We start from the raw sequence: 27,274 nt of genomic DNA, 5'->3' as shown, positions 1-27,274 counted from the left end.
TGGGAGTGTCCCACACCCTCCCACAGCCTCCTTGCCCGTGGGCCAACCCCCTGAAATCCCCTGGGGGTTCTTGGCTCTTTCCAGCTCGAGCAGGAAGGCAGCTCCGTGTCCAGCCTGTTCCCCAGGTTTCCTCAGCGTCCAGCAGAGGCTCTGCCTGTCCCCAGGCGTCCCAGGACCTTGGAGAATGTCCACGGTTCGGGGCTGCCTTCCCAGAGCCTGGGTTTCTGCCTCTCTGTGGCCTGGAGCGTGGAATGTGGCTGGTGGGGGGGGGGGTCCCCGTCTCTGTGGTTGATGAATGATCGGCATCTTCTGTCGGTGCCAGCTGCTCTCTGTTCCTCCCCGCCCTGGCCTCTCTCTTTCTCCCTGTCATCATCGCCCTCCCCAGGGTGCCCCCTCCTCGCTGCAGCCGGAAGGAAGGCTCTTCTGGGAAAGGCCACGGGGTCACCACTTCTCCCTTTCGTGGCCTCCTCCTTCTGCCCCCACCTTTGGGGCCTTCCGCACCCGAGACTGGGGGTGGCCGGTGAAGGGACTGGGGGCTCCTCCTCCAGAGCCCCATGAACCAGGCAGTGAGTCAGAAGGGGAAGGGGAAGTAGGGGGCCTCGACTGGGGGCTGGGTTTTCCCCTGGGTGGGACCTGAGTCCCTTGCCTGCCCGAGGGTGCTCCCTGCCCCAGCCCCTGAAAGCAGATCCCGCCTGAGCCATGGCCCCAAGACTTGTCCTGGTCCTCACCCTCACCTCCTGGGTGGGTTGCTCACTTTGCTGCGGGAGAGAAGGTATGTGGGGACCCGGGGGGGTAGGGGGAGCCAGGGCAGAGGGACACTCTCTGAGGACTGGACTTTGTCTGCCGTGGAACATTCTGGGTGGGGTGGGAGCTCACACACCTTCTGTATGACCACTGATGGGAGGGGGTTACCATCCCATTGCATGGCTGGGGGAAACTGAGGCACAGAGAGGGCAAGAGCTACCCCAAAGGGACCGGGAAGTGGCAGCCACAGCCTGGAGGAAGGGAGGGTGGGAGAGAAAGAAATTTTAATTGCATCCATTCATTTCATGTGATTCAAAACAAAACCGTCACAAAGAGGGGTCCGGTAAAGCATCTTCCTCCCACCAGAAATCCCCGCCAACGCTAGGTCCCCTCTGTGGCTCCTTCAACCTCAGTTTCCCCATCTGGAAAATGGGCTAATAGTTCCTGCCTTGTTGGGTTGTAGCGAGAGTGAGAGATGATGTAGGTGCCTTTCATTCATGTACTCATTCATTCCACAAACCTTTATTAGGCTCCTAATGTGTGCCCAGCACTGGCTGGAAGTGAGGTGGGGGCCAAGCCATGGTAGGGCTTTGACAGTCCCGGGTAAATCAGAAGCTCACGCTCTCCCTCTCTCTCCGGGCCCCCCAGCAGCTCCCACCCAGCCCAGGGTGCGGTGCCAGGCCTCTAGGTACCCGATCGCAGTGGATTGCTCCTGGACCCTGCCGCTCGCTCCAAACTCCTCCAGGCCCACGTCCTTCATTGCCACGTACAGGTCAGAGAGCCTGGAGGGCTTCCTGGGGATTCTACATCTGGGCTGACCCCCTAGGATCAGGGCAGCTGGGGACTTAGTGAGAGCCTGAACGCCTCAGAATTCTAGAGCACCACCAACCCTTAGAAATATACTCCCTAAAATATGTACTGCGAGCCACATGTGGAGGGTAAAATTTTCTAGAAGCCACATTTAAAAAAGAAAAAGAAATGGGTGACATTGGCTTTAATGTTTTATTTAAATAGTATCTAAGTATTCCAAATGTTTATCATTTAATATGATCGAATGCAATGTACTTTAACATGCTTATATACGATTCATATATTTAAACTTATACTAGAAATTGATTTCATAGCATTTAATAGGATTATCTAAAGTATTATTTCAACATGTAATCAATACTTTAAAAATTAATGAGAAATTTTGCATTCGGTCTTGTTATACTAAGTTATGGAATTCCATGTGTGCTTTACACATGTGTCACCCTTCAATTCAGATGCTAAACATTCAATCAGAAATTCTTTTTTTAAAAAATAAATTTATTTATTTATGTATGGCTGCTTTGGGTCTTCCTGTTGCTTCCCGCAGGCTTTCTCTAGTTGTGGTGAGCGGGGGCTACTCTTCATTGCAGTGCACAGGCTACCCATTGCAGTGCCTTCTCTTTTGGAGCATGGGCTCTAGGCGCACGGTCTTCAGTAGTTGTGGCACTCAGGCTCAGTAGTTGTGGCACACGGGCTTAGTTGCTCCGCGGCATGTGGGATCTTCCCGGACCAGGGCTCGAACACGTGTCCCCTGCATTGGCAGATGGATTCTTAACCACTGCACCACCAGGGAAGTCCCCCAGTCAGATATTCTTGATCTCTGATTAGATTTCATAACATTTGTGTTTGGAAAAGTAGATTCACACACCTGAGTTGTTCTGAGGAACTTTCCCACGCTTTCTGATAGGTGGAAACTTTTCATTCAGATTAGATGAAATAAATCAAAAAGTCCCACTCAGCTGCACTAGCCGCGCTTCATATCCACAGGGCAGAAGCAGAACGTTTTGGATGCTGTGGAAGTTTCTGTGGACGGTGCTGAGCTCCAGGCTCTAGAGTCTGAAATCTTGGGGTGTCAGAACTCGAGAGAATTGGAATCTTATTATTTCGGATTCCGGAATCCGTGAATCGTAGTCCTGGGAATGTTGGAATTCTAAGGCTGGCATGTTGACGTTCCAGAAAGCTTTATTTATTTATTTTAAAAACTACTAATTATTATTACTTGGCTGTGCTGGGTCTTTGCTGTGGCATGCGGGTTCTTCTTCGCTGTGGTGCATGGGCTTCTCTCTAGTTGTGGCACATGGGCTCCAGAGCACGCGGGCTCAGGAGTTGTGGCGCGTGGGCTTAGTTGCCCCGCGGCATGTGGGATCTTAGTTCCCCGACCAGGGATCGAACCCGCGTCCCCTGCATTGGAAGGCGGATTATTAACCACTGGACCGCCAGGGAAGTCCCCCCAGAAAGTGTTAGAATTCGGACCCTAGCATCTCCCTGTGGGTTTTACCCCCGACCCTGGGTCCCCCGGGCTCTGTGATGTTGGAGTGAGGGGTCCCTAGGATCACACAGCCAAGAGCAGGACTCCTCACCTGCTGTCCCTACTCGGGGTCCAGGGCACAGGGGGCCAGCAGGAAGTGCTGGGACCCTCACAGCGCACTCGGTGTCCAGGCTTGGCGTGGCAGCCCATGGGGAGAGCTGGCCCTGCCTCCAGCAGACACCAGAGGCCACCAGCTGTATCATCCCTGACATCCAGATGTTCTCCATGGTGCCCTATGTGCTCAACATAACGGCTGTCCACCCCCGGGGCGTCAGCAGCAGCTTCGTGCCGTTTGTCCCAGAGCACGTCAGTGAGTAGGGGCAGTGGTGGGGGTGTGGAGGGTCCCCCTTGCTCCTGTTCCTCCCCCCCCAACATGCCCACCTCCCACCTGTCAGGATGAGATCCTGTCCGTCCCTCACGGATCCTGTGGGCTCCACCTTCACAATTCAGCAAGAATCCGCCCACTTCTCCCCTCTCCTGAGCCCCTACTTGGTCCAACCTCCATCACCGCCCACCTGGACCAGTGGCAGCCCCTCCATCCTGGTCCCCTATTCCTGCCCTCACCCCCATCTGTCCTCCTCACAGCAGCCACCAGAGGGCGCCTGTGAGCACTCAAGTCAAGTCCCATCTTGGGCTCCTGCCCTCTTCGCCACAGTCTGTCCTCCCCGCAGCAGCCACCAGAGGGCGCCTGTGAGCACTCGAGTCAGGTCCTGCCCTGGGCGCCTGCCCTGGGCTCCTGCCCTCTTGCCCACAGTCTGTCCTCCCCACAGCAGCCACCAGAGGGTGCCTGTGAGCACTCCAGTCGGGTCCCCCCTTGGGCTCTTGCCCTCTTCCCCACAGCAGCCACCAGAGGGCGCCTGTGAGCACCTGAGTCAGGTCCCATTGTTGCCCTGCCTACAGCCCTCCAGGGCTCCCACCATCTGTTCCTGCCCCCTCCCTGCCCTCCCCTCCTCCCTCTCTCCCCCTCGCTCACTCTGCTCCAGCCACATGGGCCTCCTCACTGTTCTTCCAACACACCAGGCACAGTCCTGCCCCAGGACCTTTACATGTGATGTTCCCCCTGCCCGAAAGGCTCTTCCCCCAGGTCTCCACACTGTTCACTCCCTCACCTCCTTTAGCTCTCAACTCAGATGTCCTCCTCAGTGAATCCTCCCTAAGCATTTTTTTTTAAATTGCAAACCATCATACATTGCTGGTGGTTATTAGAAAACAGACTGGCAGTCCCTCAAAGAGCTAAACATGTTACCATGTAATCCAGCAATTCCAATTCTAGGTATATACCTAAGAGAAAATGGAAAGCACGTTTGCAGAAAAACTTGTGCATGAATGTTCATAGCAGCATTATCCATAATAGGCAGAAATTAGAAACGACACAAATGCTCATTAACTGATTAATGGATACACAAAACGTGTCCATCCCCACAATGGAATATTATTCAACCATAAAAAGGAGAGAAGCACTGACACTCACTACAACCTGGATGGACCTTGAGAACACGATGCTCAGTGGGAGAAGCCAGACACAGAAGGACACACAGTGTGTGATTCCATTGATGGGAAATGTCCAGAACAGGCAAATCCACAGACACAGAGAGTGGGTTTGTGGTTGTCAGGGGCTGGGGAGGGAGGAATGGGGGGCTGACTGCTCACGGGGATGGGGCTTCTTTTGGGGAGATGGAATGTTCCGGATTAAATGGTGGTGATGGTTGCATGACACTGTGAATATACTAAAACCACTGAACTGTACACTTTCAAAGGGTGAATTCTCTGGTATGTGAGTTATGTCTCCAAAAACATTGCAACCCACTACCCTCCTTGCACTCCTGAGCTTTCTTCCCTCCTGTTTATGACCTTCGGATCTGCCTCTTGTGTCTTATCTTCTGCCCCGGGGGATTGAGCTCCAAGGTGACAGGACTACTCTGTCCCCAGTATCCAGAACATCCCTGGACACTCAGCAGACCCTCAATTAATATTTATTGGTTGGTTGGTTGAATGAATGAATGAATGTGCCCTCCACTGACCCTGCCTCCTGCTTGTCCATCAGTCAAACCGGACCCTCCAGAAGGTGTGCGCCTGAGCCCCCTCCCTGGGCAGCGGCTCTGGGTGCAATGGGAACCCCCCCGGTCCTGGCCCTTCCCAGAGATCTTCTCACTCAAGTACCGGATCCGCTACAAGCGTCACGGAGCTGCCCGCTTCCGCCAGGTGAGGAGGATGAGGTGACGGGGAGGGCGGTTCCTGGGTAGAGGGAAGAGCGTGTGCAAAGGTACAGTGGGGTGTGGGTCACAGCTTGGGGTGCTGGTGTGCGACATGAACACAGCCCAGCAGTTCCATTCCTGGGCATCTACCCAAAAGAATTGAAAACAGGGCCTCGAACAATTACTTGTACACGAATGTTCACAGCAGCACCACTCACAATGGTCAAAAGGTGGAAATAACACAAGTGCCCATCAATGGGTGATGGATAAACACAATGTGGTCCCTCCACACACGGGAACATCACTCAGCCATGAAAAGGAGAGAAGCACTGACACTCGCTACAACGTGGATGGACCCTGAGAACACGATGCTCAGTGAGAGAAGCCAGACACAGGAGGACACACTGTGTGTGATTCTATTGATGGGAGACGTCCAGAACAGGCAAATCCACAGAGACAGAGATTGGATTAGTGGTTGTCAGGGGCTGGGGGAGGGAGAGGAGGTGACTGCTAATGGGGATGGGGCTTCTTTTGGGGGGGATGGAATGTTCTGGAACTAGATAGTGGTGATGGTTGCCCAACACTGTGAATGTACTAAATGCCACTAGATTATCCACCTTGGAATGGTTAATTTTACGTCATGTGAATTTCACCTCAGTTGAGAGCACCAATATATTGTTTTACATTCTTAAAAAATAAAGGCAGAGTATCAGTCAGTGAGCATATGGGCAGGGCAGTTGTGTCCTGGGCAGCCTTGGACGCTGGGCTGAGGAGCTGAGTCTTTGCAGGGTTTAGGCTTTTGCAATCCTGTCCCTTAGAACCTTCCGCAACAGTAGAAATGTTCCACATCCACACCGTCCAAGACGGTAGCCTTGGGCCGCTTGAGGCTGCCAGGCGGTTGCAACCTGGTAAGGAGCTGAGGAATTGGCTTTTAAAGTTGATGTAGTATTCATTAATTTAATTTTGTAAACGCTTGCAATTTTAAAATTGAGACAGAATTTACATGCCACGAAGTTCTCTGTTTTAAAGTGCACAAGCCAGTAACTTTGGTGTATTCGCAAGATTGTGCAATGATTAATTAATCTAAATTTAAAACGTAAAGCGTCACATCCGGCTGCCATATGGGACAGCTTGTGCAGAGGAAGGAGGGACACAGTCACACCTGACCTTGGGAAGCTGCCGGTGGTGGCTGACATGGGACATGCCAAGGATGAGGGGGACCCCGATGCTGGAGGGAGAGTGTGGAGTGGCGGGGACAGAGGGGGCAGGGCGGAGAACCGGAAAGGCAGAGCTGAGAGGGTGTCTCATTGGTGCCCAGGGATTTTAATCTGTGGAGGTGCCTGAGTGAGGACATGGAGAGGTCAAGGCCATGGAAAGAAGAATTTATTACATTTCCCCAGAAAAGAGGACACATCACGCCATGCAGGGCCATGTGGGCAACTTTGGGACATCAGGAGGCTGAAGTGGGAGCCAGGGGAGAGCCCAGGACAGAGGTGGATTGGGGTTTCCTCGAGGAAGGCTAGGCGGGACAGGTGAACAGCTTAGGGTAAGCGAGTTTGAATAATTCCAGTGGGCTCTGGGCTGCAGGGTGGTCTCTAGTTGCTTGGCATCTGGCCCTGGGGTGATTTAGGGCAGGGTGGGGATATGGGCTGGTGTGTGACCAGTAGAGAGAGGGGATGGATGGGGGTGTGGACTCGGGGTGGATTGGTTTTTATATGAAAGGCATGCTCCTGGTCGACCAAGAATTGGCTGGCCAGGGAGGGGCAGGTTCTCCCTGCTCAGCAAGATGTTTAAGATGTCCGAAGATGTACAGGGGGCCGCAGAGGGCATGCCGTTGAGGACTGACATTGGTGCCTGAGTCTTGGAGCAGCAGCCCGAACATGGGGACGGAAGGCTTGATCACATAGCTTCCTTGTTTCCACTGACCCAGACCTCCTTCTGCTTTCAGGTGGGACCAATTGAAGGCACATCCTTCACCCTCAAGGCTGTGAGGCCCCAAGCCAAGTACTGCATCCAGGTAGCTGCTCTGGACCTCACTGACTATGGGGAATCAAGCGCCTGGAGTCTCCCCGCCGTTGCCTCCATGAACTTGGGCAAGTAGTAGGGGTTCCCTGCACCCCCAAAGAGGGGCTGTGCCCTTGACATCCAACTAAGGGTGGATGGGACCTGACTGGCCTGGGTTCACTGCTGCCTAGTTGCTGGGCAACCTTGGACAAGTGACTTTGCCTCTCTGAGCCTCAGTTTCTCAGTCTGTGAAATGGGGATGTACTCCCTGCCTCCTTTGACACAGTGCAATGTTTTGTGAACTGTCAATATGAGAATTTTTTAATTGTTTAATTAGAAAAGGATCATTGTCACTAGAATCAGGACTCTTCCTTCTTTTAACAGATCCACATGAGACCCTGGGAGGAGAGGACAGACCAGGACACACACACACAGTGAATCCTCACTGCCACACACGGGGTCAGGGCCAGACCAGAGGAAGAGACAGGGCTGGGGGAGTCAGGGCAGGGGTGGTGGGTGTTCCGCCTGGGATGGAATGATGAATCCATTCAGTTCAGTTCAGTTTGGTTCACCTCAAAAGTTGCCCAGGGCTTCCCTGGTGGCGCAGTGGTTGAGAGTCTGCCTGCCAATGCAGGGGACACGAGTTCGAGCCCTGGTCTGGGAGGATCCCGCATGCCGCGGAGCGGCTGGGCCCGTGAGCCACAATTGCTGAGTCTGCGCGTCTGGAGCCTGTGCTCCGCAACAAGAGAGGCCGCGATGATGAGGGGCCCGCGCACCGCGATGAGGGGTGGCCCCCACTTGCCGCAACTGGAGAAAGCCCTCGCACAGAGGCAAAGACCCAACACAGCCATAAATAAATATAAATAAATAAATAAATAAATAAATAAATAAACCCAAAGTTTAAAAAAAAAAAAAAGTTGCCCAGATGTGAGCCCCACTGTGGGTGGACACCAATGGGACATGAGTTTGTCTGGGAAGCTCTCTCTGAGGAGGGGGCAACACAGCCAGGCTCTGAAGGATTTTCTCAATCCAGGAGCTTCTCTGTACCTTTCACTCAGGTCGCAATTCCAAAGTCACCTCCTCCAAGAAGCCTTCCTTGACCACCTCATCTAGGGCAAGCAGAATAAAGACCCCCTCCAAAGATATCCATGTCCTAATCCCCAGAACCTGTGAATGTGATGCCTTACACAGCACAAGGGACTTTGCAGATGTGATTAATTTAACAATCTTGAGGATCCTTAAAGATTGAGGACCTTTCATTAAGTTAATGAAAATGGGAACTTCCCTGGTGGTGCAGTGGTTAAGACTCCATGCTCCCAATGCAGGGGGCTCAGGTTCGATCCCTGGTCAGGGAATTAGATCCCACATGCCTGCTGCAACTAAGAGTTCGCATGCCACAACTAAGGAGCCAGCAAGCCACAACTAAGGAGCCCGCCTGCCACAACTAAGACCTGGTGCAACCAAATAAATAAATATATTTTTTAAAGTTAATGAAAATGAAGTAGAGTTATATTGTATTATCCAGGTGGCCCCAAGGTAATCACAAGTGACCTTATAAAAGGGAAGCAGGAGGGTCAGAGGGAGACAGAGAAGGTGATGTGACAGTGGTAGCAGAGGTCAGAGTGATCCAGGACCACGAGCCATGGAACTCTGGCAGCCTCTAGAAGCTGGAAAAGACAAGGAAATGGATTCTCTCCTGAAGCCTCCGGAAGGAACCTGCCACCCATTTTAGACTTCTGACCTCCAAAACTCTAATAAATATGTTGTTTAAAAATATTGAGCTTGTGGTAATTTGTTACAACAGTCATAGGACACTCATACATCTCAAGTAGCCCCTTCTCATCACTTGCCATATGTCTCCCTGTTGTATTGTCTTCAGATCATTTACCAGGACCCGAAAGGGTTTTTGTGTGTGTTTATTGTCCCGTCAGTCCCACCAGACAGACTGTGATCTCCATGAGGGCAGAAATCTTACGTCTTTTTCTCTGATGTGTCCCCAGTGACTGAGCACGTCTTTGACACAGAACAAACATTTGTAAAAGGAAGAGAGGAGACTAGGGAAGGAACGACCTCTTTAGAGGGACAACGCAGAGGCAAACAATGGGGGGGACATCTGGGAGCGAGTGTTTGTAGGGGGAGGTAGGTTTGGAGACTGATCTTTGAGTCTCTGCCTGTGACTCAAGATAAACTTGGGGTGGGGGGCGTCCAGGGTGCTTCTTTGTGGAGCTGTGTGGATCGTAAGAACTGCCCCAGTCCTCAGGTGAGCGCTAGGGACACGGGAACGATGTGTAGGTTCCCGGAGCCGAACACACAAGGTAAGCGCTCAACGCTGAGTTCTACATTTGCTGAATAAAAGAACAAACCACAGGGAATGTAGCGACCAGCAGCCATGTCGCGTGACGACGAAATTTTAACCAGTCGCTGCTCACCTCTAGAGGGCGCAGCGCCTCCTCCTCGGAACTTCAAATCCACACCAACCCCGGAACCTTTTGTTGCGCCCTTACCGAGGTTGCAACTGGGGAGGGAATACAGACGGACTCGAATGTTGACAGGCGGGGATCTGAACCAATGAAAAGGCAAGCTGTGTACGCGGCAGCCAATAACAGCGGTTGAAGGAAGTGACGGAAGCGGAAATATAAGGGATAGATGGTCGGGGAAGTTCGACAAACAGCCTAATCAGTACTCCCGTGGTCGTGAGAAGAGTAGGAGGTAAAGATGTCGGAGCGAAAAGTTTTAAACGTAAGTGTTGGGCAACTAGGGTTTTCGACGTGGGGCGGGACATCTCGGAGCTCGGGCCGCGGAGGGCTACTTATACTCGACTATTAGGGCCTTTGCTTTCTTCCCCAACGGCCTTCTGCAGGGCGGGGCTCTCTAGACTCCTCCTAATCACCTCCTGCGGAGGGTGGGGCTTCACTAAGCCTTTCCCTCGAGGCTGGGGTGTACCCAGTCACCTGTGGGGGCGGGGCTTAGGCTATTTACCCAGTCACTTCTGATTGGACTTTCTGAAGGGAATTATCCAATCACTTCGCTTGGGGGCGGAGCTTCCTTAGGATATTGGTAGTCCCACTTTACAGCCTCATCTCTAGGAGGCGTGGCTCTGTTAAGTCTCTCCCCGCTTGGGGTTCTAGCCAATCGTGTTCCTTGGAGGGATTAGGCTTTGCTAAGCTCTTCTGCTCCGCTGGCAGGGACCCTTCCAATTGCCTCAGCTTCTCTCAGTTCTGTTGGGGAAAACTGGGACTCTTGGGGTGTGGAGCTGGTCTCTGGAAGGCAGGATGCAGCTTCTGGAGAAGAGCGCTCCGGAATTCTGAGTCCCTGTTCCCCGTCCTTCAGCAGGGTGTGTGCTCCCAGGAAGGGGGTGAGCTCCCCAGCGTGGGAGTATGTAAGCCTAAGATGTCTGGACGGAGTAGAGAGGAGACCTCCAGACTGGTGGCTTGGAGCCCAGGATGATGTCCGTTACAGTGACTCAGTGCTCTTATCTTTTAAACACCAATATTATAAATTCAGCCCCAGCCAGCCCCAGTGCAGTGTGCCGGACTTCGAGTCCGTGAAAGTCCTTCCATCCCGAGGATCCAGGTGGCAGCCCAGCTATTTCCATAACTTGCTGGTAGATACTTCTGTGTGCCAGGCACAGCTCTAAGTGCCTTGTTCATCAAGTCTTTTCAGGGGGACAGGTTATCCCTTCTTCAGATGAGGAAACTGAGGCCCAGAGAGGTTATGTAATAGCCAGAGAGTAGAGGAATCAGACCCAGACACCCCTCCCCGCCAGCTCTGTAACTGATGCTCCTAATCACTGTACCACAGTTTCCCCAGAGCTGTGTCCCTGGGTCTGAATCCTGGCTCTGCTGCTCACACTGTGTGACCCTGAGTAGCTGAAACCACCAGAACTCAGTTTCCTCCTCTGTGAAATGGGTACACCATTCTCTGTCTCATAGAGTCTTTGCAAGAATTCCATGAGGCAGGGGACATAAAGCTCTCTGTGTACTATGTGGAGCCTAGTAAGTGCTCAAAACGCAAAGTGCTTTATTTTCTGATTATCGTATGTAGTTCTCTTTCATAATCCAAACTCTCCTTCCCCACATCTCCCATCTCAGGCTTCTGTGCAGAAAGAGTTAATGCAACAGGCTTGAGGCTGCTGCCTTAGAAAGGGTGGCTGCAATGCTAGACTTTGGCTGGTATCCGGAAACCTGAATTTTGGGATGGTTCCCAATGTTCTCTGAAAAGAATGGCTCCCTGGGTTTAAATTGTTTGTACAAACAGTGTGGTTTATGCTGAGCACCTGCTCCCCTCCGGGAGTCTAGAGTCTGGAATCGTCATACGTGCCGGGCAGAGGTGCCTACACACCAGCCCCCAATGAAAACCCTGGGTGCTGGGTCTTCCTGAGCTTCCCTGGGGGACATTTCACACACGTTGTCACAATATATCACTGGGAGAATTGACTCCATCAGGAGAAGTCTCTGGAAGCTTGTGTCCGGTCTCCCTGGGCCCCTCCCCACACGCCTTTTCCCTTGGCTCGTTTTTCTCTGTATCCCTTTGTTGTAATGAATAGTAACCATGAGGACAAGTGTATGCGAGTCCTAGGAGTCCTCTCACCAAATCCTCAAACGTGGGAGTGGTCTTGGGGACCCAGACACAGCTCCCCAGAGCCCCTTCCCTGTGCCCCCGGCCTGCCCCTGCGTCTGAAAGCAGCTCCCCTGACCCTTTCTTCCTCCCCACAGAAATACTACCCACCCGACTTCGACCCTTCAAAGATCCCCAAGCTCAAGCTGCCCAAAGACCGGCAGTACGTGGTGCGGCTGATGGCCCCTTTCAACATGAGGTGAGTGACACCGCGGGGCCCCTGCACTGGTTGTGGTGGACAGACCCAGTGCCCGGCACCCACAGAGAGCGTCCCATCCCCAGTGCTCAGACCAGGTCATCAGTCCTGGCTCAGACGTGGATCCAGTGAGCGAGTGACCGTGCCAGACCTCACCCTCCTGTCATTCAGGACTAATCTCCCTGATGTCTCAGAGCTCCCAGCTGGTACCTGTGTCGAGATCTCAGTCACTGGTAGTAAGAGTGTGCACACAAGACAGGGTCCTGTACGTACATTCACTTCCTCCAGCAGTCCTGTCCGTTCCCGCCCCAGGGCCTTTGCACAAGCTGTTGCCTCTGCCTGGGACACTTTTCTTTCTGCTCTCACATGGCTGGCTCTTTTTCTTTTCTTTTTTGGCTGAGTTGGGTCTTCGTTGTGGTGCGTGGGCTTCTCATTGTGGTGGCTTCTCTTGTTGCGGAGCACGGGCTCTAGGTGTGCGGGCTTCAGTAGTTGTGGCTCGCGGGCTCTAGAGCGCAGGCTCAGTAGTTGCGGCGCACGGGCTTAGTTGCTCCATGGCATGTGGGATCTTCCCGGACCAGGGCTCGAACCCATGTCCCCGCATTGGCAGGCAGATTCTTAACCACTGCGCCACCAGGGAAGCCCTGGCTGGCTCTTTTTCACCCTTCAAGACTTGGCTTAGATCTCACCCCCTCAGAGAGGCCCTCCGGATCCCCCTCCCAACCCCCTCCATCCTTCCCTCCCCATCACAGTCCCCAGGCCTCGTCCTTCATACCGCCTCGGAATTACTGTACCTCACCACAGTTTTTCACATCTTAGCACATCTGAAACGAAGTGGTAATCAAAGCCACCTTTGTTAGTGAAATTCAGCCCGTGTTTACGTATTCTGTTCTCTCTCCCCTTCCTTCATTCGTTTTCCCTCAGCAGTCACTTACTGGGCACCTGCTGTGCACCAGGGCCTTGGCTGGGTGCCAGGGACACTGTGGGCATCAAGACTTGCCCCCGTGCCCGCCCCTGGGACTCCCCTGGTGGCGCAGTGGTTAAGAATCCACCTACCAATGCAGGGGACACGGGTTCGAGCCCTGGTCCGGGAAGATCCCACATGCCACAGAGCAACTAAGCCCGTGCGCCACAACTACTGAGCCCGTGTGCCACAACTACTGAAGCCCGTGTGCCTAGAGCCCGTGCTCCGCAACAAGAGAAGCCACCGCAATGAGAAGCCCGAGCACCGCAATGAAGAGTAGGCCCCACTCGCCGCAGCTAGAGAAAGCCCGCGCGCAGCAACAAAGACCCAATGCAGCCAAAAATTAAAATAAATAAATAAATAAATAAATAAATAAATAAAAAAGACTTGACCCCCTGGAGCCGTCTGGTGGGGAGTAGAGATAATACACAAGGGCTCAGGCATATTCACGAAAGGCACATGTAGAACACATAGATGGTCACAAGAGAGAGAGAGGAACTGGACGGTGGCCGGGGAGGGAGGGGGCTTCGCTGGGTGGTCAGGCAAACGTCGGAAGAAATGCCAGCAGAACCGGGATCTGAGGGGTGGAAGGTGTCACGGGCTATGGGAATTGCAAGGGCGAAGGCCCGGAGGTGGGACTGAGCTGGGGTGTTTGTAGGAACAGCCAGGAGGCCAGCGAGCACAGGATCTGAGCGGGAGGGGCCGCGGGAGGGCAGGGTGCGGGAGCTCTGCCTTGCCCCTTGTGGCATCCCTCCTGGTGGAATCTGCCCTTTGGAGGTCAGGATGCCCCGTGAAGTCCAGGCTTGCTTCCGGGAATGGGTGATAGGCGAGTCTCACCTAGTCCAGGTAGTCTGGGTGCTTCCCAAGAAGGCAACACTTCAGCCGAGACCCAGGCAGATATTAGTGAGAAGAGTATGCCATCTAAGGGAATCAGTACACACAGTGGGGCAGTCTTCTTGGTGGGGGGGGGGGGGGGAGGGAGCTTCCCGTCCCTGGAGGTATGCAAGCAGCCATCTGCCAGAATGCTAAAGCGTCCTACCAGTAAGAACCAGGGTACTGAGATGGCTTGAGTCCCTGTCCTGCCCCACAGGTGTAAGACATGTGGAGAATATATCTACAAGGGCAAGAAGTTCAACGCCCGCAAAGAGACAGTGCAGAACGAGTCCTACCTGGGCCTGCCCATCTTCCGCTTCTACATCAAGTGCACGCGCTGCCTGGCAGAGATCACCTTCAAGGTAGGCGGCCAGCCAGGCTGGTCCTTCCTCCCCTGGGGGTCAGTGCTCCTGTCCTCTCCCTCCAGGGAAATCCCATTTCACCTTCTCCGCAGGAAACAGCAAAGGTTTGGGGAGAAGTTCTCAGCAGTGTTGTTTATAAAGGCAAAAAACCAGAAGCAACCTAGATGTACGGTGACAGGGGATTGAAGGGACAAACTACTGTACAGTGGAATATTGCACAGCCAGTAGCAGTCACGTTTTCACTTTGTTACTCTAAGGGTGGTATTAAAGATTTGGGGAAAGGATGAGGAGAAAGTGGTATTAAAGATTTGAGGAAAGGATGAAGAGAACTTATAGTTTTCTCTTCACATACTTTTGTACTGTTTGAGCATTTTTTTTGCTAGGGACTTTTTTCCTTTGGTTAAAATAAACAAAAAGTACATTAAAAAATGATATATTTTAATTACTTTTTTAACAACAATTTTCTGAGATATGATTTATATGCCATGGAATTATCCCTTTTAAATTGTATAATTCAGTGGCTTATATTCCTAACGTACCAAGCTGTCTTCTCTAATTCCAGGACGTTCTCTTCACCCCAAAATTAAGCCCCAACCCTATCAGCAGTCACTCCCCATCCCTCTCCCCAGCCCCTGTCAACCATGAATCCACTTTCTGTGTCTGTGGATTGCCTGTTACAGACATTTCATTATCAGTGGAATCACTCTGTAGCCTTTTGTGTCTGGCATCTCTCACTGAGCATCATGTTTTCAAAGTCCATCAATGTTGTAGCATGTATCAGTGCTTTACTCCTTTTCAGGGCTGAATAATATTCCACTGTATGGATGGGCCACATTTTCTTTATCCATTTGCCAGCCAATGAACATATGGGTTGTCTCCAGAAAATGGTTTTCTTACCTGAATTATGAAATATGTATATATTTAGATATTAATGAATACATATGAATTTTTTTAAAGACTAGAGAAACTACGGCAAAATGTTATAAATCAGCCTTTATAGTGAAGAATTTCGAATAACTAAGATTGCATATATGTACGTATATATATATATATGTGTGTGTGTGTGTATGTGAGCGTATGGTAAAAACAGAATTCCCACAGTACTGCAGGATTAACACTGGAAAATTGGTTTACTGCTCCCCTCTGCCCAGCCAGCGCCCATGCATAGAGACATTTATAACAGTTTCTTGTATGGCTTTCAAAAAATGTGCTCTGCATACACATACACACACAGGGATCACTCTCTTCCTTGCTCTTTCTTTTTAAATAGTAAACTTCTTATTTTGGAATACTTTTAGATTTACAGAGAAGTTGCAAGGCTAGCACAGAGAGTTCCCAGCTGCCTCTCACCAGCTCCCCCTCCTGTTAACGTCTTCCATTTCCACAGTAAGAAACCAACACTGGATCATTACTCTTAGCCAAATTCCAGGCATGACATGGATTTCAATCTTTCCACTAATGTCACCTTTCTGTTCCAGGGTCTCATCCAGGATACCATGTTATATTTTTGCTTCTCCGTTTTATAAACGCAAATAGGAGCATGCTCTACACATACTTGATATGTAATTCATATTTAAGGGAAGAAGGTCAAGTGCGTGCGCACACGCGCGCACACACAGACACACACGCACCCGAAAGGATATGTGCGGAGGCCCAGAGACTTTTATTTGCAAACATGTGGAAGGTGAAGGGCAGCAGGGAGGGAGCGGGCAGGTGGAGAAGGGTCTGCAGGTCTATGCTAGGGAGTTGAGCGATTCTGCAAAAGGGGACAGGAGCACTAGAAAGAAAGAACGGTACTCGCCAAAGCCGTAAGGCAAGAAAAAGAAAGAATTGGTATTAAGAGGAGTGAAACACGGAGAGAAGGTGTCCCAGGCTGCTGGCTGCTGTTCAGCAGAAGCTTTTGACGCTCAGAGATGTAGGAGCTGATGTGTGCCCATCCTCCCTCCCAGACGGACCCCGAAAACACAGACTACACCATGGAGCATGGAGCCACACGGAACTTCCAGGCTGAGAAGCTCCTAGAGGAGGAGGAGAAGCGGGTGCAGAAGGAACGGGAGGACGAGGAGCTGAACAACCCCATGAAGGTGAGTGCACGCACGTGTGTGTGTGTGTGTGTGCACACGCACGTGTGCCTGTGCTTGAGTGCTGGCGGAATCGGTGCCCCTTCCTGCCTCAGGCCTCCAGGCAGGGTGATGGGGTGGGGAGTGTGGTCAGCAGAGCTCTAAGATGTCCCCAGAGCCCTGACTCCTGGTCACACACGTCACCTAGTCCCAAGACTGTGCATACAAGGATCCTATTCCTGTGACTAAGTTATGTTAGGTTAAACTATGGCACAGTCGCCCTTCCAAGAGGGAGATTATCCGGATGGTCCCCTTAATACGGGTCTAGAGTCAGAGACAGAGGACATCAGAGACATGAAGGACTGACACTGTGGAAGTGGCCACGTGGCAGGGAACAGCAGGCAGCCCCTAGGAGCTGAGAACAGCCCCTAGTCAACAGCCAGTAAGAAGGCAGGGACCTCAGTCCCACAACCACAAGGAACTGAATTCTCCAGCAGCCTGAGTGAGCTCAGAAGAGGGCCCTGGGCCCTTGATCTCAGCCTAGCAAGACTGCCAGGGAACCCAGCTGTGTCGGCCCAGACGCCCAACCCACAGAAACCAGGAGACAATGAATTTGTGTTGTTTTAAGCCACTGGGCTGGTGGCAAATTGTTGCACAGCAAGAGAAAACTAACACAGGGAGTCAGGAAGTTGGACTTCAGAACGCCAGGTGCTTCCTGCAGCCAGCTGCCCCGCAGTTTTCTAAGGAGGTTCTCATTAGGCTAGTTTGGATTAAGACTAGAAATAGAGAAGGAAACGTTCTCTTGACCATATCCTGGCTGTGTGACCTTGGCCAAGGCACTTGGCCTCTCTGTGTCTCAGCGTCCTCATCTGTAAAATGAGATGAGAATTGTGCCCCCCTCGTACACTTGTGGTGAGGGTTAAATGAGTTCATACACATAAAATTCTTAGAACACAGCTTGGCACATAGTAATTCATAAATGTTGATACACCTTTTGTTATCCCTTAAAGAAGTTATTTTCATCTCTAACTGGACATTTTTTTTCGTCTTTCTCATAAATAGTAGATAGTCCATGTTCTCCTCTGTCTCCTCCCACCCCCATAATTCCCATCTCTTCCTGGACCCTCACGCCTCTGCCAGCTGTGTTTTCTGATCAAGCCATGTCAGATCTGATCCGATGTTTTCAGCAGCCGTGCGGAGCAGCAGGGAGGGAAATAGGCCTTAGAGGCAGTTTGCTGTATTCCTGGAGCTCCCTCAGTGCTGTCCATGTGCTGCTCTAGTTACTGCTACACTGGCCGGCACGGGGTTATTACCCTGGTACTGGTTAGCTGTCCCTGTGTAACAAGTCAACTCAAAACTTTGCAACTTCCAGCATTTATTATCCCACAGTTTCTGAGGGTCAGGAATCCAGGAGCAGCTTCGCTAGATGGTTCTATGGGTCCCTCCCAAGGTCACAGTCAAGCTGTCTGCCGGGGCTGCCTCATCTGATGGCTCAACTGGGGCTGGAGGAGCCACTTCCAGGGTGGCCCCCTCACGTGGCCGCTCCCTGGAGGCTTCATGTCCTGTCCACGTGGGCCTCTCCACAGCGCTGCTTGAGCCTCCTCACAACATGGGGGCTTCTCCCCCTCTCCCAGCGAGAGTCCCAGAGAGAACAAGGAGGAGCCCCGGGCCTTTTATGACCTGTCTCGGAAGGGACACACCGTCATTGGTCCTGTTGTGTTCATCAGAAGCGAGTTACTGCACCAGCCCACCCTCACAGGGAGGGCAGTTAAGCTCCACCTCTGGAAGGGAGGAGCGTGAAAGAATTTGTGGACGTATTTTCAAACCACCACAACTGCCATTTCCCAGAGGGTTAGTTCAACAGGGTCATAGCCAGGAAGCAGCCAAGGCAGGATTATTCCCAGCCGCGCCTGGCTCCAAAGCCACCTCTCTGAGACCTGGCGGGGCCGACCTCACCTCTCTGAGCCTCAGTGTCTTTGTCTGTAAAGTGGGGGTTATTGCGAAGATTAAACGAGATTATGTCTGGAAACATCTTAGCCTGGAGCCTGGCACACACCAGTTGCTCAGATCGTCTTTTTTTAAAATCTTTATTACTTTTGCTTAGTGACAGAGCCAGGCTGGAAGTCCAGGCCACCTGGCTCCACCGTTGACCAGCCGCATGGTCTTGGGCAATCACTTCCCCTCCCCGAGCTTCAGTGTTCCGAGCCGTGAAATGGGTACAGCTGTGGGACCAGGTGCTGTGGATCGAGGCTCCAGGGTGGGGGGGTCTCCCCTTGCCCGTGGTGACCCCAGAGGCCAGGCAGGCCGCGTGGAGGGGTGGAATCCCAGCTCACTCGGCCCTGCGTCTGCGCACCTGCCAGGTGCTGGAGAACAGAACCAAGGACTCCAAGCTGGAGATGGAGGTTCTGGAGAACCTGCAGGAGCTCAAGGACCTGAACCAGCGGCAGGCCCACGTGGACTTCGAGGCGATGCTGCGGCAGCACCGCCTGTCGGAGGAGGAGCGGCAGGAGCGGGAGCAGGAGGAGGACGAGCGGGAGGCGGCGTGAGTCGGGGCGGGCGGGGCCGGGGGTCCCGGGGCGCCCAGCCCCCTCAGCCTTCACAGGGCCCTTCCCTCTGCCTGGAATCCCCGCTTCCGGATCTTTCCACAGCTCCCTCGCGCGTCACCATCTCAGGGAGGCCTTCCCCGCATCCCCCGCCCCATCTCACTTTGTGTCTCGTGGTGTCTGTGTCGGGGCCCCCAGGATCACCCCCAGGTCTGATGAGTTAAATACAGTGAAAAGTTACAGAGAAAAATCAGCAGAAGGAAAAGGCAGGTGGGGCAGAGTTGGAGGACCGGGTGCAGACTTTCAGAGTCCACTCCCGGTGGAGTCCCACAGGACAGGCTTAATCCCCCCAAACGAGACGTGACAGCAGAGGGAGGGGCGGCCCCCGGGGAGGCTCACGAGACCCAGCCTGGGGTTCTCACTGGGGGCCGGTCATGCAGGCACCTTGGCCCGGCACGGCCGAGACCCCAGACCCAGGAGGAGAGCGGGTGCCCGTGTGGACCCCATGTCTGCACAGACAGTGTTGGGACAGGGAGCCCCCCATCAGTGAGGGTGGCAGGAGCCCCCAAGTCCAGATCCAGATGCCCCCCAAGGGCTGGCCTGGTGAGCCAACCTTTCTGAGGATCTGGCCTCAGGCCTGCTGTGTTCATGCTTCTGCCCGGCACCTCCCACTCTCTGGAACCTTCTTGCTGATTTGCCCCTTTCCTGATTTATTATCTATCTCCCCTCATCTGAAGTCTGAACAGGGACTTGGTTTGACCTCTGCATCCATGGCCTGGAACAGGGTCAGGCACATAGTAGCTGCTATTGGGTTGGCAGGTCAGTGATACCATAAATAACAGTGAGAGGAGTGTGCATTTATCGACCCCTTCTGGGTGCCAGGCACTGTTCTGAGTTTGGCTCTGTCGTTATGGTGGTCAAGAGAACTGAGGTTCAAGGAGCTCCCAGCACAGCCCTGACTGAGGCCCCCCAGCTGGGGTTCAAACCCAGACTGCTTCTGGCCTCCAGGCACTTAACCACCCCACTGGGCTCAGTGGACAAAGAACTTTTTTTTTTTTAATTTATTTTATTTATTTATTTTTGGCTGCGTTGGGTCGGGTCTTCGTTGCTGCACGCGGGCTTTCTCTAGTTGTGGCAAGCAGGGGCTACTCTTCGTTGCAGTGCCCGGGCTTCTCATTGCAGTGGCTTCTCTTGTTCCGGAGCACGGGCTCCAGGTGCGCGGGCTTCAGTAGTTGCAGCACACAGGCTCAGCGGTTGTGTCTCGCGAGCTCTAGAGCGCAGGCTCAGTAGTTGTGGTGCACAGGCTTAGTTGCTCCGTAGCATGTGGGATCTTCCTGGACCAGGGCTCGAACCCGCGTCCCCTGCATTGGCAGGCGGACTCCCAACCACTGCGCCACCAGGGAAGCCCCTGGACAAAGAATTTTTTTCAAGTTATTTGTGCATCCCCATCCCCCGCTCAGTGAGATCAGGACAGGGCAGCCAGGTGGTGCACCACAGTCGGAGGGGGAGTGGTGTCCCGGCCATTGTCCCTCAACAGAGCACGTTCCCAAGTCCCACGTTCCTTCCCGCAGGGCCTTAGTGGAAGAATCTAGGAAACGAAGACTCCTGGAAGACTCCGATTCAGAGGAGGATGCTGCTCCCACCCAGCCCCAGCAGGCCCTCCTGCCCAACCCCACCGCCATCCTGGACGAGGTGAGTGGGGCCCGCCCGCATCTCCACATGCTCTCAGGTGAAGCAGGGACAGAGTAAGCCAGGGGTTGGCTTAACTTTGTCTTGAAAGGCCAGTCTGGGTCGTAAGTGGTCAACTCCACCATCATAGCACTAAACAGCCGTAGATAGTACATGAATAAGTGGGCGTGGTCGGGTGCCAATAAAACTTTATTTACAAAAACAGGTGGCAGGCCTCCGGGACTGTAGTTTTCCACCCGTGCTTCAGCTGCAGAAACAAGGAGACTCCCCACACTTAGAGACATCAGGCAGACATTTATTTCTCAGTCACTTCACAGTCCTGGGCTGGACTCCCAGGCAGCCCCGCTCCATGCAGTCATTCAGGGATCCAGGCTCCTCCCGTCTCCTAGTTCTGCCCTGTCCTGGAACACGGATGCCAACTCCGCGGTCACCGCTGGCTCAGAGCACCCTGGGGTTCCAGCTGCAGGAAGGCGGAGCGTGTGTGGAGGACCACCAGCCAGCACCTGGAGGCCCAGGTTCAGATGCAGCCCGCCTCCATTCCCCTCGAGTCCCAGTGGGCGGGCATAGTCACATGGCCGCATCCCGCTGCAGGGGAGGCTGGGAGCTGCCTCCTCCAGCTGCCCTTGCTGGCAGAAAGAAAGAAGAGGATTTGGGGAGGGAGCTAGCATTTTCCGCCACAGGTGTCTGATCCAAGGTGGTCAAGGCCACTCTGGTTTGTTAATCGAAGGAGGGGGTTAAAGTGGGAAATCATAAATAGCACAGACACCCCCAGAAACTTATTATTTTAATTCAAAACATGTTCCTGGTCTGTATTAGTTAAATACAAGTCCAGCCACTGGACAGGACCCAAGTGACAGCCATTTCAACTGCATGGAAGTTACTTTTCTCTCAAATAACAGTCGTGCGGGGCTGTGCAGAACAGAGAAGGTGGACCCTGGTGTCCGGGTCCTCATTGTCCTGCCGTCCCAAGGATGATGCCTTCATTGCAAGGCAGCTCAGTGCCACATCTGCATCCCAGCCAGTGGAAAGAGGTGGGGACAGGGGAGGAGGACACTGAGGGTCACTATACCCTTGATTGAGTACATTCTTCTCACACCCCATTGGTCAGAACTGAACCACCTGACCACATCCTGCTGCAAAGGGGGCTGGGAAACGTAGTCTTTCACTGAGGCAGCCATGTTCCAGCTGAGAATTCTGTAAGTGTCTGAAGAGAGCGGGTTTGGGGGTCGTGTACTCTCACTCTCACCCATTAACCTTTTGACATAGAACCAAGGTGTTTTCCTTGAGGCTGTATCCCCTGATCAGAGTTCTCACGCTGTCTCTCTTGCATAAACCAGCCTCAGAATTCATGGTCTAAAGTTTCCTCTTCTTTTTTTCTTTCAAGTGGAACAAGAGATTGAAGGTACTTTCAAAGTACTCTGGCCTTGTATGATTTCCCCCCAGTCTTTTTTTTTAATAAATTTATTTAGTTAGTTAGTTAGTTTTGGCTGCGTTGGGTCTTCGCTGCTGCTGTGCTGACTTTCTCTAGTTGCAGCGAGCGGGGGCTACTCTTCGTCGTGGTGCCCGGGCTTCTCATTGCGGTGGCTTCTCTTGTTGCGGAGCACGGGCTCTAGGCGTGTGGGCTTCAGTAGTTGCAGCACGCAGACTCAGTAGTTGTGGTTCGCAGGCTCAGTAGTTGCAGCACACGGGCTCAGTAGTTGTGGCTCGTGGGCTCTAGAGCACGGACTCAGTAGTTGTGGCGCACAGGCTTAGCTGCTCTGCGGCATGTGGGATCTTCCCGGACCAGGGCTCGAACCCATGTCTCCTGCACTGGCAGGCGGATTCTTAACCACTGCGCCACCAGGGAAGCCCACCTGCCAGTCTCTTACAGTTACCTTGCTCGTAGCTAATTTGATGGTGGACTTCTTCTTGTATTTTGCTTTACACAAACTTCACCATAACTTTTACGGAAACATCTCTCTTTCACCCCTCTGTTCCCTGGATTTAGTTTAATGGGGACCTGTAATGGCATTTGACGAAAGGTGAAGGATAGCAGCTAGCTCCGCCAGTCAGTTCAGTGGTGCCAGATAAGCAAGCTTCAGCTAGGACTGCCGGTCTCTCACTGTGCCCCCAGTGGACAGCTTCTGTCTCGGTTACCACACACGGGGGATGCAGTGAGGCCGCTGTGTCCTCCTCCTGCCCCCACTCCCCACCCCAACTGTGCCAGCACCCTCGGAAAGGCCAGGCTCAGTCCTGCCTCCCATCTCTGCTTGCTGACCTCAGCACTGCGTTCTGACCTCGGCACCGCTGGCCCCTGATCAGCAGTAGCTGTCCCCCCATGCTGTCACACCACCCTGACTTCCTTCTTTCACATCACCGATCAAGACAGTGGTGTCTGGGGACTTCCCTGGCGGTCCGGTGGTTAAGACTTCCTATTCCCAATGCAGGGGGCACAGGTTTGATCCCTGGTCGGGGAACTAAGATCCCTTATGCCGTGCAGCCAAAAAAAGAAAAAGACGATGGTGTCCTGAGCATCTACTTGCTCATCCACCCTCTTTCTCCCCAGATGGTGAGCTCTGTGCGGGCAGCCCCCTGCCGTCATGCTCCCCCTGCACCCTCAGCTCCCAGCTCCGACAGGACCTCCTGCATTTAGTGGTTTCCAGTTCCTCTACTTAAACATCAAACAGATAAAAGGGGTCCCTTCTGGTGCGACTGAAGAGCTGGAGGTGGGGCTGAGCCCCTCTCTGCCTCCCGCTAACTGGTCCCCAAAGTGGGTGCCCCCATCTTCTGTCATTCCCTCAAACATGTTGATTGAGCACCTACTACAGACCCAGCAGTGAACAAGGCAGGACCCCGCAGCTTGGTTGCAGAGGCAGTTAATAAGGCAGTGGAGGCCACTGCGGGCACAGACATGCAGCATGCACTTGAGCTTGAAATGTGAGGAAAGGCTTCCCAGGGGAGCAGATACTTGAGATGGGTATTGAAGGATGAGTAGGAGTTCACCAAGTGAACTAGAAGCAAAGGGGGCATTCCAGGTGGAGGGAATGGCATGGAGGTGAGCCGTCACGGTGTGATTTAGGAAGTGTAAGCGCAGGGTGTGGGGGCCCACAGAGGAGTTTCGAGCAGGAGAAAGAGAGTTGGTCAGCACAGCAGGGGGAGTGGGAATGGTAAAGATCCTGGCTCAGCTGGGGACTAGGGACCGGGCTGCCAGAGAAGGAGCAGGATCTGGGACAGACCACCCAGTCATGCCTGCCCCCTGCTACCCCCGCCACAAACTGCAGGCCCCAAAAGCCAAGAGGAAGGCGGAGCGCTGGGAGCGCAGTGTGGGCACCTTTGGCAGCAGTCCCCAGCTGTCTGGCCTGGTTGTGGTGAAGAAAACAGACCTGGGCCGCAGCATCCAGCGAGGAGGAGTCCTGCCCGCCCCAGGTAGGTTCCTGCAGTCCCTTAGCTTCATGCAGCGCTAAGGGCGGCCACCAGGTGGCGACAGCACCCCCGGTGCTGTTCCGGTGCGGGGTGAGGTGTGCCCCCAACCAGGGGTGAGGGGAGAAGGGCTGCAGTTCCCTTTTTTCTTGTAATTACAAAAGGAGCAAGTGCTCACTTTTAAAACCCAAGTCAGACAGAGGCGTGTAGGACAAATTGTCCGATCCCACGGCCGCCCATATCCCAGTCTTCCGTTGTACATAGACACCGGCCCCAGCCTCCAGGTTGGTTCCTGGACGTCCGCACCTCGGTTGTTGTGTCGCCGGTGCTCTGTGTGTGTGGCTCCTCGGACCCTCGGGAGATGGAGAATTAGGGTGAGGTCGGCCCGACGAGGTGGAAAGAGCAGGCTTCCAGGGCAGGCAGCCTGGGTGCAGCTCCCTCCGCCTCCGCGTGCTCGTTCTGTGGCCTTGGTCAAGGGCCCTCAACCCCGGTCCTCAGCTTCCTGTCCTGGAAGATGCTCATGACAACAGGACCAACCTCGTAGGGCCTCGTAGGATTTGGGGGCTGATTCCATGAGCTGCTGCATGTCAGGCGCCTGCAGTAGATCCTGGCACCCAGCGAGTCTTGTGGATACACGAGCCATTGTTATCAGAACAGTTATTACCCCATTTATCGGATGAGGAGACCGAGGCCCAGAGAGGTGAAGCTGTTTGCCCAAAGCCACACGGCCAGGGTGGGTGGTGGAGCCAGGGTCTGCCCCTCTTTGTCACTTGGGACTTGGAGTGTTTCCGTTTTCTGTGTTGCACCCCCGGCACGGGCACCTGTGCCCACCTAGATCAGCTTTCAGAAGCGGAGCTGCTGGGTCAAGGGGTGTGCGGGTTTAAACCGTGATGGGTCTGCCAGGCACTTTCCACAAAGGCTGCAAACAAGCAGGAATGGCCGACCCTGCTCTCCCAGCCTCACCCAGGCCCAGCCCACCTGGAACTGTCCCGAGGTGGGCTGCCGGGACGAGGAGGCACGGTGGGCTAGCTCTCGCCTCTCCCTCAGATGCAATGAAGAACGGGCAGGTGGCTGGCCCCGCGCTCCAGATGCCTGGCACCTCCTCGCTGAGCCAGCTGGGTGTGTATTCTGACAGCGAGGACAGCAGCGGCAGCAACTGAGCCCTGCCCCCAGGCCCTTCCCCAGGTCAAGATCCCACAGCCAGCTCCAGCCCATGGTCGGGGCAGGAGGCCCTGGGACCAACCAGAGTCACCACCGGACAAGCACAAATGACCTCCAAGACCGGCGGGGTCAGCAAGGGCTTCAGCTGAGGGACTCAGTTTCTCTCCCGTCCCCCCACCTTCCCCCCTCCGGAGTTCGGCGTCCCCAGCTCACATGGCGACATCCCCGGAGCAGCTTCTGGCAGGCCTTCGAGGTCGTCGCGGCTGACATCCTGAGATGCTTTGGGCACATGGGTGAGCCCACCCACCAGTGGTTGGCTCCATCCCTTCCCGCCACAGAACCATCTGGAACCCATGAAAGGAACCTGCTGATCTGGCCTAGGGGTGCCTTCTCTCTGCCAGCATCTGAGGAGGGGGCTGCAGAAGCACGCAACCTAGCCAGTCCTGGACTCTTGACTCTCAGAAACTTCGAGATAATGTTCATTGTTTCATACACTCAGTTTGGGGATAATTTGTGAAGCAGCAGTGGAAAGCTGATACGGTCATGTAACCAGCAAGTCTGATTCCAAAGCTCATGTTCTTTCAAGGTTGCCAGATTCCAGCTCGTGTGATCCCCTCCTGCTACAGTATTTTCTACTTGAAGGTCCTGTGCCCCCGCCAGACTGCTTCACAACCTGATCAGCCACCATCTCTGGTCTCCCGCCCCTCCCGGGGTCACAGATGTTAGCCCTCCTCTCACACACAGACACACACACACAGACTGTCATCTGACATTTGATAATGAGGCTTTGTGTTTTTCACTGTCAGAGTTTAGGGGATGAAACCCCCCCACTTTGAGAATTTGCTTTCCTACGGTGATTTCCTTGCTTAGGGACAGCACAACGAGGTGAACCGGGGTCCAGCCAGGGCTTCTGATGAGGGCTTGGGGGTCTTATATTACAGCTCCATGGCTGTGAAGACAGGACCTGGGTGGGTCTGATTCCAAAGCCCTGACAGGGACTCCCCTGGCGGTCCGGTGGTTAAGACTCCGCGCTTCCACCGCAAGGGGTGCGGGTTCGATCCTTGGTCGGGAAACTAAGATCCCACGTGCCTCTCGGCGTGGCCAAAAAAGAAAAAAGCCCTGACGGTGGGGACTGAAGCCAGCCCACACTGGCAGCTAGTGAGAACTGATGCCTCGTGCATCTCTTCCCAGTTTTGCACCCAGCAGCATCATATTTATGGCTTAAAATTGGCCACCACGGAGTGTTTACACCATGGAAATCGGCAGATGCTGCAAACCAGTTCCCCATGTCAGAGCCAGGTGTGAAGCCCGTACCAGCGCACCACTGCCCGTTTTTCCCCCAACTCAGCATCCTGCAGACAGTGCCCTGGACGTGGGCCATTCAGAGACTCTGGGTTAAAATGTCATCCAAGGAATTCCCCAGCGGTCCAGTGGTTAGGACTCGGCGCTTTCACTGCCGAGGGCCTGTGTTCAATCCCTGGTGGGGGGACTAAGATCCCGAAAGCTGCTCGGCACAGCCTAAAAATAAAAATAAAAACAAAAAATAAAAAGTAAAGAAATCACCCAGCTTAAGTAGTTGTGAAAAGAAATTGGGGCTTCCCTGGTGGCGCAGTGGTTGAGAATCTTCCTGCCAATGCAGGGGACACGGGTTCGAGCCCTGGTCTGGGAAGATCCCACATGCCGCGGAGCAACTGGGCCCGTGAGCCACAACTACTGAGCCTGTGCGTCTGGAGCCTGTGCTCCACAATAAGAGAGGCCGCAACAGTGAGAGGCCCGCGCACCGCGATGAAGATTGGCCCCCACTTGCCACAACTAGAGAAAGCCCTCGCACAGAAACGAAGACCCAACACAGCCAAAAATAAATAAATTTATTTAAAAAAAAATGTAAAGAAGTCACCCAGCTTAAGTAGTTGTGAAAAGAAATTGGGGGGCTGGGGGCGCTCGGCTTCATTTCGATTCATTCTTTCAGACTGTTTCCTGAACTGCCATTGCTCTTAATCCACCACAATTTTTGCCATGTACGTGCACCATCCGTTGCTATTATTAACATTATTGTTAACCTGACTCCGTTCTAAAACATGGATTACCAAACTGTGATCCACAGGCCAAATGTGGCCTGTGGCCTGTTTTTG

At 53.5% G+C, this 27,274-nt stretch overlaps 2 protein-coding genes across 3 annotated transcripts; both read left to right on the top strand.

Moving 5' to 3' along the window:
* The first annotated feature begins 578 nt into the window (after positions 1-578).
* On the top strand, positions 579-7,629 carry EBI3 (Epstein-Barr virus induced 3). The gene is made up of 5 exons (XM_059919891.1): positions 579-772; positions 1,393-1,516; positions 3,214-3,392; positions 5,127-5,284; positions 7,226-7,629. Exons 1-5 carry the CDS (start codon positions 700-702, stop codon positions 7,376-7,378), a joined length of 687 nt encoding a protein of 228 aa, XP_059775874.1. The 5' UTR covers positions 579-699; the 3' UTR covers positions 7,379-7,629.
* Positions 7,630-9,925: 2,296 nt separating this feature from the next.
* YJU2 (YJU2 splicing factor homolog) lies at positions 9,926-27,025 on the top strand. 2 transcript variants are annotated; one of them, XM_059918739.1, is made up of 8 exons: positions 9,926-10,020; positions 11,997-12,097; positions 14,146-14,290; positions 16,240-16,374; positions 18,711-18,892; positions 20,465-20,585; positions 23,843-23,987; positions 25,029-27,025. In XM_059918739.1, the coding sequence occupies exons 1-8, from the start codon at positions 9,997-9,999 to the stop codon at positions 25,139-25,141; spliced, it is 966 nt and encodes a 321-aa protein (XP_059774722.1). In that variant the 5' UTR covers positions 9,926-9,996; the 3' UTR covers positions 25,142-27,025. The 2 variants fall into 2 exon arrangements, with proteins under 2 accessions (XP_059774722.1, XP_059774720.1); XM_059918737.1 differs by lacking the exons at positions 23,843-23,987; positions 25,029-27,025 and adding an exon at positions 20,788-22,320.
* Positions 27,026-27,274: the final 249 nt, after the last annotated feature.

This window comes from Balaenoptera ricei, chromosome 3, assembly GCF_028023285.1.
Source record: "Balaenoptera ricei isolate mBalRic1 chromosome 3, mBalRic1.hap2, whole genome shotgun sequence".
NCBI classification, from domain to species: Eukaryota; Metazoa; Chordata; class Mammalia; order Artiodactyla; family Balaenopteridae; genus Balaenoptera; species Balaenoptera ricei.
Note: the sequence above shows the minus strand (reverse complement) of the source record. Positions and strands in the feature narration are given on the sequence as shown.

Excerpts from the sequence above, each read along its gene's own strand:
- EBI3 (XM_059919891.1), top strand. The coding sequence starts at position 700 with ATGGCCCCAAGACTTGTCCTGGTCCTCACCCTCACCTCCTGGGTGGGT. Across the intron at positions 773-1,392 it reads ACTTTGCTGCGGGAGAGAAG|CAGCTCCCACCCAGCCCAGG; the intron begins GTATGTGGGGAC and ends CGGGCCCCCCAG. Across the intron at positions 3,393-5,126 it reads GTTTGTCCCAGAGCACGTCA|TCAAACCGGACCCTCCAGAA; the intron begins GTGAGTAGGGGC and ends CTTGTCCATCAG.
- YJU2 (XM_059918737.1), top strand. The coding sequence starts at position 9,997 with ATGTCGGAGCGAAAAGTTTTAAAC. Across the intron at positions 10,021-11,996 it reads CGGAGCGAAAAGTTTTAAAC|AAATACTACCCACCCGACTT; the intron begins GTAAGTGTTGGG and ends TCCTCCCCACAG. Across the intron at positions 14,291-16,239 it reads TGGCAGAGATCACCTTCAAG|ACGGACCCCGAAAACACAGA; the intron begins GTAGGCGGCCAG and ends CCTCCCTCCCAG.